The sequence below is a fragment of the Dermacentor andersoni genome, chromosome 1, assembly GCF_023375885.2.
Source record: "Dermacentor andersoni chromosome 1, qqDerAnde1_hic_scaffold, whole genome shotgun sequence".
Classification (NCBI taxonomy): Eukaryota; Metazoa; Arthropoda; class Arachnida; order Ixodida; family Ixodidae; genus Dermacentor; species Dermacentor andersoni.
The window spans coordinates 266,116,271-266,136,162 of NC_092814.1; the positions used below are offsets into that span (position 1 = coordinate 266,116,271).

At 46.5% G+C, this 19,892-nt stretch overlaps 3 protein-coding genes across 3 annotated transcripts; 2 read left to right on the forward strand and 1 right to left on the reverse strand.

The window, feature by feature from the left end:
- The first annotated feature begins 7,187 nt into the window (after window positions 1–7,187).
- Window positions 7,188–9,840, forward strand: LOC126548212 (uncharacterized). Its single transcript, XM_055063100.2, has 6 exons — window positions 7,188–7,678; window positions 7,768–7,870; window positions 7,936–8,069; window positions 8,318–8,377; window positions 8,700–8,804; window positions 9,411–9,840. The coding sequence occupies exons 1-6, from the start codon at window positions 7,447–7,449 to the stop codon at window positions 9,782–9,784; spliced, it is 1,008 nt and encodes a 335-aa protein (XP_054919075.1). The 5' UTR covers window positions 7,188–7,446; the 3' UTR covers window positions 9,785–9,840.
- Window positions 9,833–11,757, forward strand: LOC140213371 (uncharacterized; the record flags this gene model as incomplete). The annotated part of the gene is made up of 1 exon (XM_072284620.1): window positions 9,833–11,757. A coding segment is annotated over one exon (789 nt), but the record flags the coding sequence as incomplete, so codon positions are not given.
- Window positions 10,920–13,869, reverse strand: LOC126548304 (uncharacterized). The gene is made up of 3 exons (XM_050196447.3): window positions 12,875–13,869; window positions 12,074–12,640; window positions 10,920–11,795 (listed from the first exon to the last, which is right to left on the reverse strand). Exons 1-3 carry the CDS (start codon window positions 13,181–13,183, stop codon window positions 10,920–10,922), a joined length of 1,752 nt encoding a protein of 583 aa, XP_050052404.3. The 5' UTR covers window positions 13,184–13,869.
- Window positions 13,870–19,892: the final 6,023 nt, after the last annotated feature.

Below are 19,892 nucleotides of genomic sequence, written 5' to 3' on the forward strand. Positions count from 1 at the left end.
GCAGTGCTATTGGAGGAATTAGAGGGCAGTAAATGGGATATAATAGGGCTCAGTGAAATTAGGAGGCCAAAAGAAGCATATACAGTGCTAAAAAGCGGGCACGTCCTGTGCTACCGGGGCTTAGCAGGGAGACGAGAACTAGGAGTCGGATTCCTGATTAATAAGAACATAGCTGGTAACATACAGGAATTCTATAGCATTAACGAGAGGGTGGCATGTCTTGTTGTGAAACTTAATAAGAGGTACAAAATGAAGGTTGTACAGGTCTACGCCCCTACATCTAGTCATGATGACCAGGAAGTCGAAAGCTTCTATGAAGACGTGGAATCCGCGATGGGTAAAGTCAAAACAAAATACAGTATACTGATGGGCGATTTCAATGCCAGGGTAGGCAAGAAGCAGGCCGGAGACAGTGGGGGAATATGGCATAGGCTCTAGGAATAGCAGAGGAGAGTTATTAGTAGAGTTTGCAGAACAGAATAATATGCGGATAATGAATACCTTTTTCCGCAAGCGGGTTAGCCGAAAGTGGACTTGGAGGAGCCCGAATGGTGAGACTAGAAATGAAATCGACTTTATACTCTGCGCGAACCCTGGCATCATACAAGATGTAGACGTGCTCGGCAAGGTGCGCTGCAGTGACCATAGGATGGTAAGAACTCGAATTAGCCTTGACTTGAGGAGGGAACGGAAGAAACTGGTACATAAGAAACCAATCAATTAGTAAGCGGTAAGAGGGAAACTAGAGGAATTCCGGATCAAGCTACAGAACAGGTATTCGGCTTTAACCCAGGAAGAGGACTATAGCGTTGAAGCAATGAACGACAATCTTATGGGCATCACTAAGGAGTGCGCAATAGAAGTCGGTGGTAACGCCGTTAAACAGGAAACCAGTAAGCTATCGCAGGAGACGAAAGACCTGATCAAGAAACGCCAATGTATGAAAGCCTCTAACCCTACAGCTAGAATAGAACTGGCGGAACTTTCTAAGTTAATCAACAAGCGTAAGACAGCGGACATAAGGAACTATAATATGGATAGAATTGAACAGGCTCTCAGGAACGGAGGAAGCCTAAAAGCAGTAAAGAAGAAACTAGGAATAGGCAAGAATCAGATGTGTGCGTTAAGAGACAAAGCCGGCAATATCGTTACTAATATGGATGAGATAGTTCAAGTGGCTGAAGAGTTTTATAGAGATTTATACAGTACCGGTAACACCCACGACGATAAGGTGAGAGAGAATAGTCTAGAGGAACTTGAAACCCACAAGTAACACCGGAAGAGGTAAAGAACGCCTTGGGAGCTATGCAAAGAGGGAAAACAGCTGGGGAGGATCAGGTAACAGCAGATTTGTTGAAGGATGGTGGGAACACTGTCCTAGAAAGGTTGGCCGCCCATATACACAATGCCTCATGACCTCGAACGTACCGGAATCTTGGAAGAACGCTAACATAATCCTAATCCATAAGAAAGGGGACGCCAAAGACTTGAAAAATTATAGACCGATCAGCTTACTGTCCGTTGCCTACAAAGTATTTACTAAGGTAATCGCAAATAGAATCAGGAATACCTTAGACTTCTGTCAACCAAAGGACCAGGCAGGATTCCGTAAAGGCTACTCAACAATAGACCATATTCACACTATCAATCAGGTGATAGAGAAATGTGCGGAATATAACCAACCCTTATATAAAGCCTTCATTGATTACGAAAAAGCATTTGATTCAGTCGAAACCTCAGCAGTCATGGAGGCACTACGGAATCAGGGTGTAGATGAGCCATATGTAAAGATACTGGAAGCTATCTATAGCGGTTCCACAGCCACCGTAATCCTCCACAAAGAAAGCAACAAAATCCCAATAAAGAAAGGCGTCAGACAGGGAGATACGATATCTCCAATGCTATTCACAGCGTGTTTACAGGAGGTATTCAGAGACCTGGAGTGGGAAGAATTGGGGATAAAAGTTGATGGAGAATACCTTAGCAACTTACGATTCGCTGATGATATTGCCTTGCTTAGCAACTCAGGAGACCAATTGCAATGCATGCTCACTGACCTGGAGAGGCAAAGCAGAAGGGTGGGTCTGAAAATTAACCTACAGAAAACTAAAGTAATGTTTAACAGTCTCGGAAGAGAACAGCAGTTTACGATAGGTAGCGAGGCACTGGAAGTGGTAAGGGAATACATCTACTTAGGGCAGGTAGTGACCACGGATCCGGATCATGAGACTGAAATAACCAGAAGAATAAGAATGGGCTGGGGTGCGTTTGGCAGGCATTCTCAAATCATGAACAGCAGGTTGCCACTATCCCTCAAGAGGAAAGTGTATAACAGCTGTGTCTTACCAGTACTCACCTACGGGGCAGAAACCTGGAGGCTTACGAAAAGGGTTCTGCTGAAATTGAAGACGACGCAACGAGCCATGGAAAGAAGAATGATAGGTGTAACGTTAAGGGATAAGAAAAGAGCAGATTGGGTGAGGGAACAAACGCGGGTAAATGACATCTTAGTTGAAATCAAGAAAAAGAAATGGGCATGGGCCGGACATGTAAGGAGGAGGGAAGATAACCGATGGTCATTAAGGGTTACGGACTGGATTCCAAGGGAAGGGAAGCGTAGTAGGGGGCGGCAGAAAGTTAGGTGGGCGGATGACATTAAGACGTTTGCAGGGACAACATGGCCACAATTAGTACATGACCGGGGTAGTTGGAGAAGTATGGGAGAGGCCTTTGCCCTGCAGTGGGCGTAACTAGGCTGATGATGAATGAACTGTGTGGCATAATTAGGTGTTAAATAATAATTGGTAAACCTTTGTTTTCTTCCTTTCTCAAGGTGATATATTGAATGCTAACAAAATTTCCCCGATGCCCTAATAACGGCAGCGATTTGAGATTTAGGGAGCCTATATGGGTCACATTATTCTTTACGTGCAGCACATTTTTTTTGTAGGTTAATTGTGGCTTTTGAAAATATTTACGGAATAGCCTTTTTCTTCCCTATTTTTGTGCGTCATATACGCCTGAGATGTAGTTGGTTTTCCAGACCCCCTGGGTGAATAAAGCAAAACACATTGTTTATATAGGAAGCATGTTATCGGTTGTCTATGTCTTCGAGCTCGCGCAGGTTTCCATTGACACATGCCTCCAATCTGAATGACCGTTCAACTGAGAGCGGGAGCGTTCTCTTTGTTGACCAGCCTTCATCTGTTGCATATGAGGTCGTTCTCTTTCGCGTGGGCTGCTCGGGTGTAGGCTGCTCGTAGAGATAATCCTGAAAATACGGCAAAGGATTGTGGGTACCGCAACAGACCGAAGCGCAGGCTTTCCACGCTGTGTAGATACTTCCTGGCCTTCAATGATATGCACATAATGCCTCAGTATGTACTTTGCATCAAAGTGCAGCTCACGAATTGAGTCGGTGCGGTGAAGAATGAGCTCCTGCACGCGTCGCCATTCTTCATATTTAGGGACTCCGAACAGGGAGAGCTTGGCCTGACCTTTCAATCTACTGTATACGGTTATGCAACCCACTACACAACAGTAGTTCTTTCGCCAAAGTGTGCTCATCCTCTCATTCTTCAAACACTGTGCCAAGTCGCCGAGTTACGAGACAAACCATAACACATATGCGAGGGCCGTCTGCGCGCGTAGATATCGTGCAGACGGCATCGTTTGACGGAAGCGAGGAACCTCAATTCATGGCAAAGCAGTAATTATATTGTATTCTTTTTTTACATACCTGGTACCAAAATCAATTAGATAGAAAATGACGAAATAAACACAAGCACGACGGCACGTTCAGGAGACGGCGGCGCGTCGAGCAGACGACAGCTGGACGCCGCCGTAACCACCATCGGTAGGCGTGGTTCCGCCGGGCCGTCGAGGCACCGGATTGGCCGGAACGTCAGAAGAAGGCGACTGCAGCGCCGCCGCAAATTTCAATGTTTTTTGCTTCACTCTCGCCGCTTGTCGGGGTCTCCGCTGGACCCACTCCCCAATTCTAGTACACCACCATCGGTAGGCGTGGTTCCGCCGGGCCGTCGAGGCACCGGATTGGCCGGAACGTCAGAAGAAGGCGACTGCAGCGCCGCCGCAAATTTCAATGTTTTTTGCTTCACTCTCGCCGCTTGTCGGGGTCTCCGCTGGACCCACTCCCCAATTCTAGTACACTCTAGTGCGGTCGTCTTGCTGAGTGACATGTTGTTTCGCGTCGTCATGTTCAAATGTCTCTTCAGTTTACACGCCCGCAGTCGTTATCCAGCGTAATGGCTCACATTGGGCGAGCAGAACGCAGAAATCGAAGCCTGCTTGAAGGCGAGGAAGTCCTAAACGCTGGTCACCTTGTGTGCGGCGGTATAAAAGCGTGCACGTCGACCTCCGAGACTGTTGAAGGCCTTTGCGTGCAAACTTCGCGGCTTCGAAGCAAAACACATGAGCTGTGGTTTTAGTTTTACCGCGACGGTGTTATAAAGAGAAGTGACCGTGCTTTCTTGTTGCTATTCTATTAATTCGACCGCTTTGAACGGGTACCATGACCTTTTTACGGTGCGGTGCTCTCTGCTAGTTGTTACTGGGACCGCTTGAATAAGCCGCCATGTCGAGAAAAATCTTCCTGGTGGTGCACGACCCAAGTTCTTTACATCGACGCCGTGAAAAGCACCCTTAAAGCAGCGTTTTGTGAGCTAAAATTTCTTGTCTAGCTACCCCTGCCTGTGTTCACAAAGCTGGATGTTGAACATGAGAAGTAGACAAAAACCCATATATGACCGCTTTTGCGAGCTAATACGATGACCGTTCACCCTTGTAATTTACTTATTGCGATTTATGCGTGCTGTGCAAGCTAAAGTCTTGCGGTAGTTCAACAGCCTGCGTCAGTCCTACCACGTATTGCATATAGACGGGTCGAGCAATACATAGCCGATATTTACCTGTCTGTGGCCATGCTCGCTTCATTCTTTCAGTTATCTTTATAAAATGATATACACGCAAATCAGCTGAGGGTTGGCTACGCGAACACTGCACAGTAGTTTACCGCTTGTTGGACTAGTATTTGTTTACCTTAGGAGTACAGTCATGCGCGCCTGTGCACACGTTGCAGCCGCGCATCGAAGTGGCAGACGACGACAAGCACGAGCTCCAGGTCCCTCTACGCCTGCGTCACTTTGCTTCCATGCACAAATGAGAAACTCATCTCTTGTTCGAAAATGGTGGAATGTCAAGCCGGCGTTTCAGAGCATGAACTCATGAGCGAGAACAAGAAATTTTGAAGCAGGTGCAAGATTTCACGGAGAATGTTTGCGTTCCAACGTAGCCGCAAAGGCATGGGTGGCAAAAACGCAAGAGTCAATCATCCTACAACACATTTGAGTTAAGATTGCGCATTATTTCTTTCCGAGCGCATAATGCTATACCTGCGTTTTTATGAACGTGCGTCTATTCGCGATTTCAATTGCTCGGAATCGTCACTCATCTGCCGTATTAAAAAAAATACCTCCTGCATGAAGCACGCACTGCAAATATTCATCGCGTCTGTGACAGCTTTGCCCATCCGCAGCTTAATAATCAATTTCTTCCTCATGGACGCAGCCGGTGGGAATGAGTGAAGGCTCACATCACCTACCGCATAACTTCTGCATTGCGGCACACAGCAAATGCGATTACTTCTATGTTTGCTCATGCTGAGCACGTTAATTGTACTTCAGGATCCCTCTTGAGCTGTGAACGCGTTAAAACATCAATGGAAAGTAGAGGAAAAGCGTAGACAACACCAACATGCTACGTGAATGGGTGGCAGTTATAATCTTTCGATTGGTTCCGGCCGCCGCCGCACGACGGCGCCACCATACGTGAAAGTTGCGATACAATGGTGGCGGCCGCATCGGTTTCTCCGCGATCCGAGTCAGTAATATTTGCGCAGCTATGATGACATTAAGACGCACGGCGCTGCAGGAAAAGGGGTGTCAAAACTGGTTCACTGGTTGCTTCGATCTCGAAAACGAATCGTGGTGACCGACTTTTGTGGTAGACAGTATAGCAAAGAACTCGTATGGGCCCGACCCGCTAAGGAAACATTCGAGTGACAGTGCGAACACTGCAGTTTCCCGTATCCGTCACACTGTATATAAATCCATATTGCGGCGTTCGGAGACTGCTGTAAACACAGCGTGTGGCGACGTAAACGTGGACATGTACGCTTGCAGCGCTTGTCGTCTGCTGCTCCAGAGAGGAAACGGGGAGAAGCGTGCGTGTGCTTGCGGCCCCACCACATTCCTAGGGCTCTCGGGTGACGCACGAGACGCTCAAAAAAGTTGCTTTCCATCTCTGCAGGCACCTGATAGATAGCATAATATTTTTCTGCCTTGTAATATTGAACGCTGACTATTATTATAGAGAAACGCATGACCGTACAGTTGAAATCATTCTGCGTTAATGTCTTTAATCAAAATGTGTACATTAATGAACGCATAAGACAACTTTCTTTCATATCTTTGCAAGTTAAACGCATTGTTTAGTAAGATTTGATATATTTCAATTGTTTTTAGTTTAATTTATTAAAGTGACGTCACTTCCGTGCGTTGCAGTAGTCGATTCTGTGGAGTCGTCTGGGGAGCACCGCGTTGCACGAGACCCTGCCTAAAAAAAAAAGAGAACTATGGATCATTTCACGCCAGCAAAACCAAGTATGTATAAATACATATTGTTCATAGTTAACTTGAGAACCCGCCAGCATTCTTTTTGTTGACTGCATGCAATTCGCCAATTAATTATACAGCTTATGAATTACTGCCAAACTGACAAGACGCGCATAAAAAATTTGTAGACAGCTATAAATAGCATTGAAATGAAATGTTTTCCGCGAGGCACAATTAGCGTGCTTTTTCCAGCTTAGAAAGAAAGCCCGTGAAAACATGCACTACCACGTGATTCCGCACCCACCCGCATCAGAAAGCTTGGCTTTCTGGTGTAGATTATGTCCAGGACGGGCTCCAAACTACTCATTTAGTTTAGCTACGTAAAATCAATGAGTAACGAAAAGTTAATTAACATAACTTCGGCAATCTTTTTATTCAGATAACTCACTGGCTCATTTACATGGGAGCAATGTGTGAGAGGGACAATATACATAGAAATCGCAAAAGCATAAGAGCAAATACATCGATTGAAAAAAAAAAAAGATTGTATGCACTGAAACTCGGCCGCAATGTGGCGCTGCGGTTCCCCGAGCCCGGCGCCATGTTTGTGGTTGTGCCGCAGCAGCCGACGCATGCTTGCAGCTGTGTTCCGTAAGTGTTGTGTGGTGTTCCCTAGCATTTAGGTTTCTCGTGTGTTGCATGTGGCGTTGGTTGTTTGCAATACTGCTGCGTTGGAAGCTTCCTCTACGGATACACGCTGTAAAGACTTGGAAAAGTGCCCACACCGGAGCACGTTGTTGCGCGCCGAGCCGCAATGGTGAACTGCGCCGTCTACGGTTGTTCCAACCGGTCAAAAAACAAACCCAACGATGAGAACTTTCAACCGCTGGGCTTCTATGTCGTGCCCAAAGTCAAAGAAGGACAGTGTCTTAGGACAGCTGAGCTGTCTTCAAGGCGCAGAGCTCTGTGGCTGAGCAGAATTCGTCGCAAAGACCTGGACGAATTGGCGACGCATTACCGAGTTTGCGGGGCGCATTTCATCACAGGTAAGCACGGCAGCGGCATTAAAGCTTAGTTTTTTAGCGCAATTCTTTGCATGCAGCTCTGTAACGTACCAGTGGGCTATATTTTTCAGGACGACCAGCTTATTTGATGGATGAGGCTAATCCCGACTGGGCGCCGAGCCTCAATCTCGGCTACAAGTCCACGACGCACGCTGGAAGAAGCGCAAGCGACAGGTGCAAATTAATTTTGTACGCAGTCAAACAAGTGATTATGAACTAATCGAACTAATTTTTTACAGGTATATGCGACTCAAGCAACGAAGGCGCGCGAGTTCTGCAGCCAACGCCTTTGAATTAAGGCAGCGACCGGAGAGCGCGAGCACGAACGCGGCGCCCATCGCTGCAGGAACGGCGGCCGAGGAGATTTCTTTCAGTACGAAGGCGTCACTTCACACTTACATTCTTCTACTTTAATTTGCATATTGCACTGGACCAACCTTAAGCTGTCCATTATTGAACCTTGTGTACTGCGTCTGTGTAATTTAATATACGCGAGCCAGCACGCATTTACTGCAGTGCACAACATTAAAAAAAAAAGGGGGGGGGGGCGAGGGTGCCGGGGGCAACGTCCAGTTTACGCTCTTGCTTTCACATAAATTACAGTGTTCATTTCTTGTGCAGGTGACGAAGAATCCCCCTCATCAGAACAAACTGCAATGCAACACCTTGTAGGCCATGCATGTAAGCTAAGTAAACATTTATGCATTCGTACTTAAGAGAGTATGGAGCTCTGGAGCATGGCAATTGCTCATTTAGGCTTCTGTGTTATGTGCGCAAGGACGCTTGTCTTTGAATTCTCACAGCTGATCGAATACTGCGTTTGAAGCTGTTAACAGTAACGGTGCATGCAGATGCAACACAAAATAATTTGTAAATGGAGAAACCATTTAGTCAGCCCGTTAAGACTTGCGCACGCAAGCAAAGTGTTTTGTTGCGAAGGTTCCACTGAAGACTGCTTTTTTTCAACTAGTTTGTTTCCTTTCTGCGTGCTTTCATTTTGCAGCTCCCGAGGAGCCTTCATGCTTGGAATGTCCAGTTCTACAAGAAAATCTAGCCACAGCTCAGTGCCACCTGCAAGCGGATCTGCAGAATAACCAAGCTTCTGCATGCAAGTATCGCACAGTTTTGTTTCTAGGGCTTGCAAATCCTGTGTTCCTGCATGTCCTGATTTTGGCCGAAGCGGTGTGAGCAGACGTAAAGTCTTCAATGTACTTGATTAAAACACAATCCTTTAAGCTGGAAATGTTTCAAATATTTAACAAAAATTATATTGTTGGTGTGGAAAAAACACAGGGAATGCGGGAGATGGAAATTCAACACGATGAACAAAACAGGATGAAATCAGGAGCCATTTCGACAAGTGGACTTGTCTTCTTCAAGGCAACATGTCACTTTTAGAAAGGCAAGTCCACATGTCGGCACATTGGCTCCGGCTTTCATCTTGTTCTCGTTTTGCTTATTGTTGGTGTAGGTGCGATATGTGCAGTACAATCTGACCATTATGGGTGTGAAAATTAGGGATGCGGTTTCTTTTGCACTGAAAGCTAATCGTATAACAAACAGTTCAGTCTGACAGGCAGATTCAAGGTCATTATTTATTACAATAATAAAAATCCTCATGTAAAGGTGCTGAAACAAGTAACATCATTATACATTGTGTTGACACCAGTGCTTTCCCTTCATATGGTCATCACACATTCAATTTATCATGCAGGCATGATAGACAAAGAGGTGACAGCTGACCTGCTGTCAGCCCACATCTCTTCACTGGAGGAAGAAAACCACCGCCTTCAGCATGACCTGGATATTGCACGCAGTCGCCTGGCAAAGGCAGCCCCTGGAGACAGGGATGTGCTCCGCAGCAACCCAGACATGGTTGTTTTTTACACAGGGCTGCCAAATTATGCAGTTTTGGAGGCTGTTTACATCTTAGTTGAGCCTCATGTAAGGCATACATTACGAAACCGCCTGAGCAAATTTCAGGAAATGGTCGTTTTCCTAATGAGGTTGCGGCTTAACGTCCCGTTACAAGATCTTGCATACAGGTATTTTATTCTGGGCAACAGCCATACCTATATTCATTTGTAACATTAAGGTTCCTGCACTACGCAGAACTGCAGTTGAGCATGCAATAGCCATTTTGTGCTGGTGAACTTTATTGCATTAGCTTCAATAACACTTACTAAAGCACATAACAACTCAGCAGTTTTATCTTACAGGTTTGGCATTCACCAGTCAACCGTAACGAGGACAGTAGAAAGGTGGCTTGATGCTGCTTACATTAGGCTCAGCAGTCTGATCAAATGGCCAGAACGTGAAGATCTTCAAAGAACGATGCCAATGGCATTCCAAGAAACATTTGGCAAGAAAGTAGCTGTGATTCTGGATTGTTTTGAAGTCTTTGTGGACAGACCTTCAGCCATGGAACCTAGATCATTAACATGGTCTACGTACAAGCATGCAAACACCGTGAAGTACTTAATTGGCATCGCTCCACAAGGTGTAATTACGTACATATCAAGAGGGTGGGGTGGGCGTACCAGTGACAAAATGCTGACAGAATCGTGTGGCATTCTTAGCAACCTGCTACCTGGCGACTCTGTGCTGGCTGACAGGGGTTTCTTGATCTCTGATGCCGTGGGCATGTGTGGAGCGAAGCTGGAAATCCCAGCCTTCACTAAAGGGAAGCCGCAGCTTACTGCATACTCTGTTGAGGCAACACGTAGGCTAGCAAATGTTAGGATTCATGTTGAAAGAGTTATTGGGTTAGTCAGGAACAAGTACTCCATTCTCAAAAGCACTCTTCCCACTGAATTTTTGGAGCCGAAGGTGCTTAACGGCATAAAAGTCAGCGCACTTGACAAGGTTGTATTTGTGTGTGCCGCACTTACCAACCTGTGCGACTCTGTTGTACCATTTGACTGACGTGTCCTTAGTGCAAAGCATCTAGTAAATGTACAGTACTTTTTTTACACCCTCCGTGGTTGCTCAGTGGCTATGGTGTTAGGCTGCTGAGCACAAGGTCGCGGGATCGAATCCCGGCCACGGCGGCCGCATTTCGATGGGGGCGAAATGCGAAAACACCCGTGTGCTTAGATTTAGGTGCACGTTAAAGAACCCCAGGTGGTCGAAATTTCCGGAGTCCTCCACTACAGCGTGCCTCATAATCAGAAAGTGGTTTTGGCACGTAAAACCCCATAATAAGATAATAAGAATACTTTTTTTACGACTTCTTGCAGTCATTACAAAACCATTTCCGCGATTTAGGTGCCCTCTTCAAATTAACACACTGAAAGTGAAACCATTGTCGACTGCAATGCTTCCCATCACACCTAATCATGTCTCCATATTCTGGCTGCTGACAGTGGCAATATTTATCATCCTGACTGCCTGCACTTTGCTCCACTACTACTTCTTCAGCAGCAGTGGTCCAATAACGGGAACAAAGTTCAGGCAGGAGAACTCGTTCAAAATACAATGCACACTTATCCACAATTTCGTTGCAGAACTCCTTATCAAACATTACTCTTTCAATAAAAATATCTTTCTGTGTCCATACTACAAAATCGCAGTAGTTTCTTTTGCAGACAAACATCTGCATCATTACTTGCTTGAAGTAATGATGGTTTCTCAATAACTTTGCATCATTGCCATCAACTACAAGATAAGATCGTTGCCGCTCTGGAATTTCGCAAATAAGTGCATCTTTTGCAGAGTATGGACATTTTATCTCCAGAAGGCCGTCTCCACAACAATTGCAATGTACAAGGCCATCAGGAGTTGCAGCCAGAAATGGTCGCTCTATGCTTATGTGGAGGCCAGACATTTCACACTTAAAGCCTAGATGGTGCTTCTGCATTGCCTCTATGTAAGCTGCCCTCCCAGCAGCTTCTTTCTTCTTTCCCCACTGAGTTGCTGCAGTCTGGAATTTGCAGTCCTCTGGGTAGCACAGTCTCTTCAGCAGGCTCTTTGAAGGCTTGGTCAATGAAGTTGCAAATACCGCTCCTGCATTTGAAGCTGTGATGCGTCCAGTCCGAAATAAATGCCACTTCTCGGATGCAGATTGGGCCTTTGTCTGCTTCTCGATCAGTACACACACCTGCAGGAAATTGCAATTCATGTGCAAACAAACACAAATATTTATCCTTTCGATTGTTTTTTAGTTTTGCTGTAATGCTTTAAGGATGTTGTAGATTCATGACAATATTGCATACATTTGAAAAGTGCCCAGGCAGCATGTGCAGGTTTAGCATAAATTATAATTGTGAACAGATGCTGACACATGGATGCACGGCACATTACAACAACAACCTGCACAATTAGTTTTTTTGGCAAGGTATGGCTGTAAGCAAGCTACAAAGAGACGAAGAAACTTACATCAGGCTCAATTGAGAGGTCCTGCAAGACATTACGGCATTCTGCCTGTACATCCTCCAAGGAAATTGGGCACTGCTTCCTTTGCAGATTGCGGAGGAGGAGCTTAGGGTACTTCAAGCCCAAGGGAATGTAGGGGTCAGCAAATTTTTGGGCAAGCGAGAGAAGTGCTGGCCTACCCTCAGATTTACTCAATGACGAGAAAAACTTTAACATCTCGTCCTCTCTCGGCTTGGGCATTTCAACACTTGGTGGGTCGCGGGGGGCAGCCTCAGTGTCGTCCAGGCGGCGTTTTTTCATTGCGGAAGACGCGAAGTCCATCTCTGCCACCGGTCGGCATTCCAGACTGACGAGATGAGGCGGTAGCCATGCATTTTGCCCATCTGTGCATGATTGACCATCCCGGCGTGTCACAACAGCCTCCAAATAAAAGAGCACTGCACCAACGTGTGAGCACGCCTCCCCGAGGCCGGCCATGCACGTACAGTGCGCGCACAAAACTTCCCCGTCAGCTTTAATCAACAGCCACGGCAGCAGCAGCTTATCTCTGAACGCCTGAGAGTGGCGGACCTGCGCAGGGAGAAAAGATACATCACAGTGTTTAGCTTACGCGATTAGACACTGTGAACACGAAATCAGGCGTATGAAGCACGAACAACATTACAGCAACTTCACCGACGATCTAGCGACAAGTGCGACGGACTGGGCGCCACATACATTGCTTGCTCCATCGCTATATTTCTGGACGACTGAAAAAATGCCCCAAGCCGCTGACATGCGGTACATTATATAAGTACAGCCTACCTTTCCAACGACGACGACGTTGCCATCACGAACTTTCACTCTTGGTGGCTCCACGAGACCACTGGTGACGTAATTATGAGCCTCCAGGGATTTATAGCTCTTTAGCTGATCCCGCGTCACGAAGCTCGTCCCGTGGACTAGATAGTCTCTGATGTCCGCACGGTCGACACTTGGATAAAAAGCAACATCGTTCGTAAAGTGGTCATCGGACAGCGCCAACGGGTCATCTCCGCCGCATTTCGCGATTTTGATGATGTATCTGCTGCGCTCGGGGTCAGGCAGCGACTTTGCGTAGTCGCTGAGTTGCATGTTACACTGCAGTCGCGCCGAATGAGACGTACACAGCAGCTTTTTGTCGCGCAACAACGTGCTCCGGTGTGGGCACTTTTCCAAGTCTTTACAGCGTGTATCCGTAGAGGAAGCTTCCAACGCAGCAGTATTGCAAACAACCAACGCCACATGCAACACACGAGAAACCTAAATGCTAGGGAACACCACACAACACTTACGGAACACAGCTGCAAGCATGCGTCGGCTGCTGCGGCACAACCACAAGCATGGCGCCGGGATGGATGGATGGATGGATGTTATGAGCGTCCCCTTTGGAACGGGGCGGTGGCTTGCGCCACCAAGCTCTTACTACTATGCTGCCTATTATCCTACCTATGTTCACCAATGAAAAAAAAGAAAAAAAACCACTATGAACTACCACGTCCAAATTTTCTGATACCCTATTGCGAACTGTGCTTTTGTACGTCTCCGTCTTTTGTCGTTTCCCTACTTTTCTTCCACCAATCCTCCAATCGCCTCTTACTGATGTCTATTGCGGACCTGTTTGCTTTACCACTGCTCCCGCTGAACCCAAGGGCTTCAAGGAGGCCAGTGGTGCCTAAATCGACCGCTGGGTAGACGTCCTCACATTCTAATAAAATATGTTCCGTCGTTTCCCTAGCTTTACCGCAGCAAGCACATGTTTCTTCTTCATTCTTATATCTCGCTTTATAGGTGCGTGTTCTAAGGCATCCCGATCTCGCTTCGAAAAGTAATGAGCTTCCCTTTGAGTTATCATAAATGGTTTCTTTCCTAATTTCGTTTTTTCCCCTTAAGTAGTTACTCATGGCAGGTTTCTTTTCCATTGCCGCCACCCATGAGATTAATTCAGCCTCTCTGACTTTCCGCTTGACCTTCTTTGTTGCTGTGTTGCGCACCCCACAGGCCGCATACTTGCTGGTAAGCTTCCTAGTTCTTTTCCTCCACTGTGAATCAATGTTTTGCCTGTACAGATACCTGAACACTCTCCCAGCCCATTTACTTTCCTTCATATTCCTCAGCCGTTCTTCGTACTCAATTTTACTGCGGGCTTCCCTAACTTCAAAACTAGTCCAGCCCATATCCCCTTGCACAGCTTCATTTGTAGTCTTCCCGTGAGCGCCCAATGCGAGGCGACCCACTGACCTTTGGTTCCCGTCGAGTCCTGATTGTACCCCTGATTTAAAGCAAACAACCGCATTTCCAAAAGTAAGTCCTGGAACCATTACCCCTTTCCACATACCTCGGAGGACCTCGTACCTATTGTATCCCCATAGCGCTCTGTGCTTCATTATGGCTGCATTTCTCTTCCCCTTGACTGTTATGGTTTTTTCCTGTGTTTCCATATATCCGTTGCCTTCGTTTATCCATATACCAAGGTATTTATATTCTGTTACCCGAGGTATTTCTTGGCCCTGTATCTCCACTGTCTGTTCACTGTTTTCATTGAATACAATAACACCTGATTTTCTAACACTAAATTTCAAACCTAACTTGTTGCCTTCCTGTCCACAGATATTAGCCAGACGTTGCAAATCACTTTGCTTGTTTGCGAGCAACACAATGTCGTCCGCATAAAATAAACCTGGGAGTTGCTGCTCTATTACTGTACCTGCCTGTTTGTATGAGAGATTAAACCCGATATTACTTCCTTCTAGCGCCCTCTCCATCCTCACCATGTACATCATAAACAGCAGCGGGGATAAAGGGCACCCCTGCCTCAGTCCCTTGTTGATATGAACTTTCTCCGCGCTCCTCATCCCTTCCCATTCAACGCAAACAGTATTTTCTAGGTAAATCTCTCTCAAGAGCTGTATACAATCGTTACCTAAGCCTTCCCCTTCCAGAATATCCCACAAAATGCTGCGGTCTACGTTGTCGTATGCTCCTGTAATGTCCAAAAAGGCTACATACAACGGTCTGCTTTCTGCTTTTGATATTTCAATACACTGAGTAAGAACAAACAAGTTATCATCCAAACGCCTACCTATTCTAAAGCCATTCTGAAGCTCTCCCAAAATGCCATTATTTTCTGCCCATGCTTGAAGCTTTAATTTCACTGCCTGCATTGCTAGCCTGTATATTACCGATGTAATGGTCAACGGTCTATACGAGTGAATTCTGTCTTTCTCCCCCTTACCTTTATAAATTAAATTCATTCTACTTTGTCGCCAACTGTCTGGTATTCGTCTATCTTTTAAAGTTTTTTCAACTGCTTTCACGAGAGCTTCCTTACTTTTTGGTCCCAGTTCATTTATCAGCCTAACGGGAACCTCGTCTAGCCCTGTGGCTGTGCGCTTAGGAATTTTCTCTTCCGCTTTCTTCCAGTTTAAATTTGTAAGCACTAGCTCCTTTCCCCCTTGGGTCTCTTTCATGCTCTTTTTTTCTTCAAATACAACCTTGTCCTTGCCTTGGAAAGATTCGGCTGTTACTTTTTGGATGTAATTTATTGCTGCTTCTCCTTCCAGTCTGTTTTCATCTTCGTCTAGGATATGTTGTTGTATTGTTGTTGCCTTCCTGCCTAATAATTTTATGTGATTCCAAAATATTCTAGGTGCAGCCTTCTTTTTCTCACGTATTTCTGACAACCAACGTTCACTTTCACCTTTTAATTTTGCTTGCACCAGTATTTGAACCATGAACTTTTTCTCCCGGTATATTTCCCATTTACTGGTTACTTCATCCTGTGGCAACTGCGCCTTCTTTGCCTGCCTGTGCTCTCGAGATGCTTTCTGTCGTTCGGCGATGGCTTCTCGTATCTCCTTGTTCCACCAGCTTTTCGGTTTCTTTTTTCCTTTCCAATGAACATGTTGTTTCTCTTTCCGTATTTCTGTCGTTACTACACTTAGAAGCTCACCATATTCCCACCCCTTACTTGGTAACTTGCCAATTTCTTCCTCCACTCTAGTGACTATATTTGCTATTTGTTCAGCGTTCAAATTTGGACTGGCCATTTTGCTTTCGTTGCTCTCTTTCCCAACTACATATCCCATTTTCAAAATGATGCGTTTATGGTCACTCCCTATGCTGCTAAACCCTTCCTCATCGATGACCATTTCTCTCAACTTATCATGAATTCCTTCTGTCATCAGACAGTAATCAATGGTCGATTGCCGGTTTCCCACTTCCCACGTGATCTGTCCTTCACACTTAGGCCCTGTATTCACGATCACGAGATTATGTTGCTCGCAAAGGTCTAGCATTGACTTCCCGTTATTGTCGGTATAGCCGTCTAAATCTTGTATGTGGGCATTCATGTCACCTAATAGGACTATCTCAGCACCATTCCCGAAACCCCTGATATCAGCGCTTATGCATTCCACTAACTCTTTATTCTTCTCTGTGCAATTTATTCCGGTCCACAAATACGTAACTCCAAGCCAAGTTTCTTTCCCACTCATTGTACCTGATAACCAAAGATGCTCTTGACATTGTGAATTTACTCTTTTCCATTTGGCTCCCTGATGGATGAGCATTCCGACTCCCCCTCCCTTTCTTTCCGACTTAGTTCTGTTGCACCCTTCCCATACATAATTCCCAATAACTGGCGGCTCTTCTGAGTCTCTAAGGTGCGTTTCTGTAACCGCATACACCCCTATTTGTTCTCTATGTAACTGCTCCTCAATCTCTGCCCACTTTTCCTTTCTTCTGCCGCCCTGCATGTTTATGTAGCCTATTGCATGGCGAGCTCTTGTTCTTGTTTTCCTCCTTTTCCTGTTATCGACGGCGATGCTCTTCTGATGTTCCCCTAGGGGACCTTCTTTATTACTACCTACTCTGACCTCCTGAGCGCCCGCGGGCCCCCTAAAAAAGCAACAGCGCGACCCCCAAGTCGCCAGCCCACTTCTCGTGCTAGCCTGTAATTGAAGTGGATCCCATCTCGTTTAAAACCACCACAACTTCTCACTTCCCTGTTTACCTCGACAACTTCGAATCCTTTCTCTCGGCTCATTTTCCATATTGCCTCATTGGCAGCCATTACGGCTCTTTGTACATGACTGTCACGCACAGGCACCTCCGGCACCGTGCACACCACGATCTGCGCCTGAGGGGATAGCTCGCGCAAGTCGTCCACCCCCTTCGCCAAGCGCTGGGCTAGTCCTGGCCCTTTCCTGTTCAGGACGTCATTTAGCCCACCTGCTACTACGACAAGGTTGCGCACGTGGGCATTTTCCGTGAGCTTTTCTTTTGCTCGCTCCATGACAGAACCCAGTGTCTGCCCTGGAAATGTCCCTACCGCCACTCTTTTGTCGCCTTTCACCCTCTCCACAATTGCTTTTGAGCACCCAGCCATGTTTGAGTCGCCAGCGATAATCACTCTTTCATTCTCTCCTACCTCTCCCTGCTTACCGGCTTCCTGTGGCTGCAGCGTCGCCTCACTCGGGGCGTGTTGCGCTGCTTCGCTATAGCTACGCCGATTCACCGGCGGCGAGCTGGCGACCGCTTGCTTTGGCTCCCTGCCTTCCACTTTGCCCTCGCTTTGGTGTCCTGACCCGACATTGTCCGCTGCCCGAGTCTCAAGAGCGTCGAGCCGCCTTTGCAGTTCGGCGCTCCGTTCTTTCGCCTCCCCAAGCTCGGCCACAGTCCTCACCAACTGCGCGGCCTGGGCCGCCTCCACCTTGACGAAATTTTCAACCTTCGCCTCCAGTGCTACCCGCTTCTCCTGCTCCTCCCTCAGGTTTGCCTTAAGCTCTTCAAACTTAGCCGCCCAATTCCCTTCCAGTTTTTGGACGGCTTCCCTGACGCCCTCGCACGACCTGCACGTGAAGCTAGACCCCACCGCGTCTGCTAAATTCTGGAATTTAGCCTCGTCGAGGAAGCACCAGCGCAGGCACTCGTCGCACTGCACTTGCTCCCCGTCCCCCGCGGCCTTCACGTTTTTCGATGTCATTGCTAGGCCTACGTCCCTAGACCCAACGAGCAAGTTCGCCAAATCACTCACGCAAACCCGACCACGACCGCTATCCCAAACAAAAACAAAGAATTATCACTCCCTACTCCATGTAAGAATCCGAAGAGCTAGCTGAAAGAAATACCCCCTAGGCCTAACGGGGGATCCGCCAGACCTAGACAAAGCCGGTACGTTTCCTACTCCTATCAAAAATTCAAAATTTGCGCCCCTACTCCATGCAAAAGAAAACACTTCAAAACACTAGCTAATAAAGATAAAAGAGTACTTAGCTACGAACGAAGTCGCTGAAGCCTCGTCCACAGGAGCGTCCGCGAGCCACGACCAACCACCACGGCCACGGAAAAACCGGGCTCGGGGAACCGCAGCGCCACATTGCGGCCGAGTTTCAGTGCATACTCCCTATACGCAAATTTCCTTTTCTTACACTCTTTTCCAAAGGGTGCCCAGACAACCCACTGACGTCCTGAGTATGTCCTCAGTACGTGCTCGCAAGGACATTGCAACGTCCTGAGGACATCCTCTACTGGTCCTTGCAAAGGCCTAGAGAGGTCCTCATGTCCGGCCTCGGCACATCCTCAGAACATCCTCAGGTAGTCCACAGGGATTTTTCTGGGATGTTTTGAGGACTTATTAGGGTGCACTCTAGGCTTCCTGGAATGCGGAATTTTCGCATTCAATAACCTCGTTTAGCTTTTAACAGAACGTAACACTAAGGCATGCTTATAGGCCGCATATATTGCTGCGTCCAGAAGTCGATCATTAATGAATGGAATGCCTTGATAGCCTCGGCTTGCTGGTTAATATACAAGCCTAATTTACATATATTAAACAGCCAATGCTGGCAGGGCATTACGTGACAAAAGTAGCACAAGCTCTTGCCATGATCAGCTAATTTTCAACACATATGCACAGTAAGGTTTGGTTCTGCTTAATTGCCTGACGTGTGGTTGTACATTGACTCGGCTACTTCATCTATCGCACGGTACTCCATGTTGAAGGTGCCATGAGCAGCGTGCCCAGATAATGTCAATTCTGCCTTTTGAATCATGGATGAAATTCCGGCTGGAAGAAAATAATTTTTCTGTACCAACGAAAATGAATCTACCTGGTTATAAAAAGTATCTGTAGCAGGCAATGCATACGGGTAATGGTCATGGCACCTGCTAAAGCAAACACAAATATAACCAGTTTCCCAATGACTAGAGTTTATTATGAAAGACTGGTGGCACTTTCCAAAGCCAACATTTCTTCAACGAAGTGCAGTTTGCTGACTAGAATATTATGAATGACTATTCTGGCCCTTGCCAAGGCCAGCAATATTTTTGAACAAAGTGATTCCTCTTGAAATTCGGCTCTGTACTTGAACTTTGAGGCATTGAATCTGAAAAATCTGAGTGCACATCCAGTGAGCCTAGAAGAAAATCATATACTGTGATGATGAGCACTGATAATGACAATGGCTCTGCAAGAATATAAATATTGCAAGTACAGCAAACGCCAACTTCTCAAACAGGCATCCCATGCAGCTATGTTGGGTGCCAGACAGCATCCAAATTGTCATATGGGGATCAAACCCATAAGCACGAAAACACTCGCCTCCAAATGCTAATTATTCATGCAAGATAATGTTTTGAGTATTTTTCACGATAGTCTAAATACAAAACTCACCTTGAGATGTGGCAGCCTTGGCCTGCTGTTTTCGCAGTTTTTCGCCAGAGTGGTGCAGCCACACCTTTATTACACTCTCGACATCACTTCTTTTTGATGTAGGAAAATTTTGCATTACAGCCCCTGAAA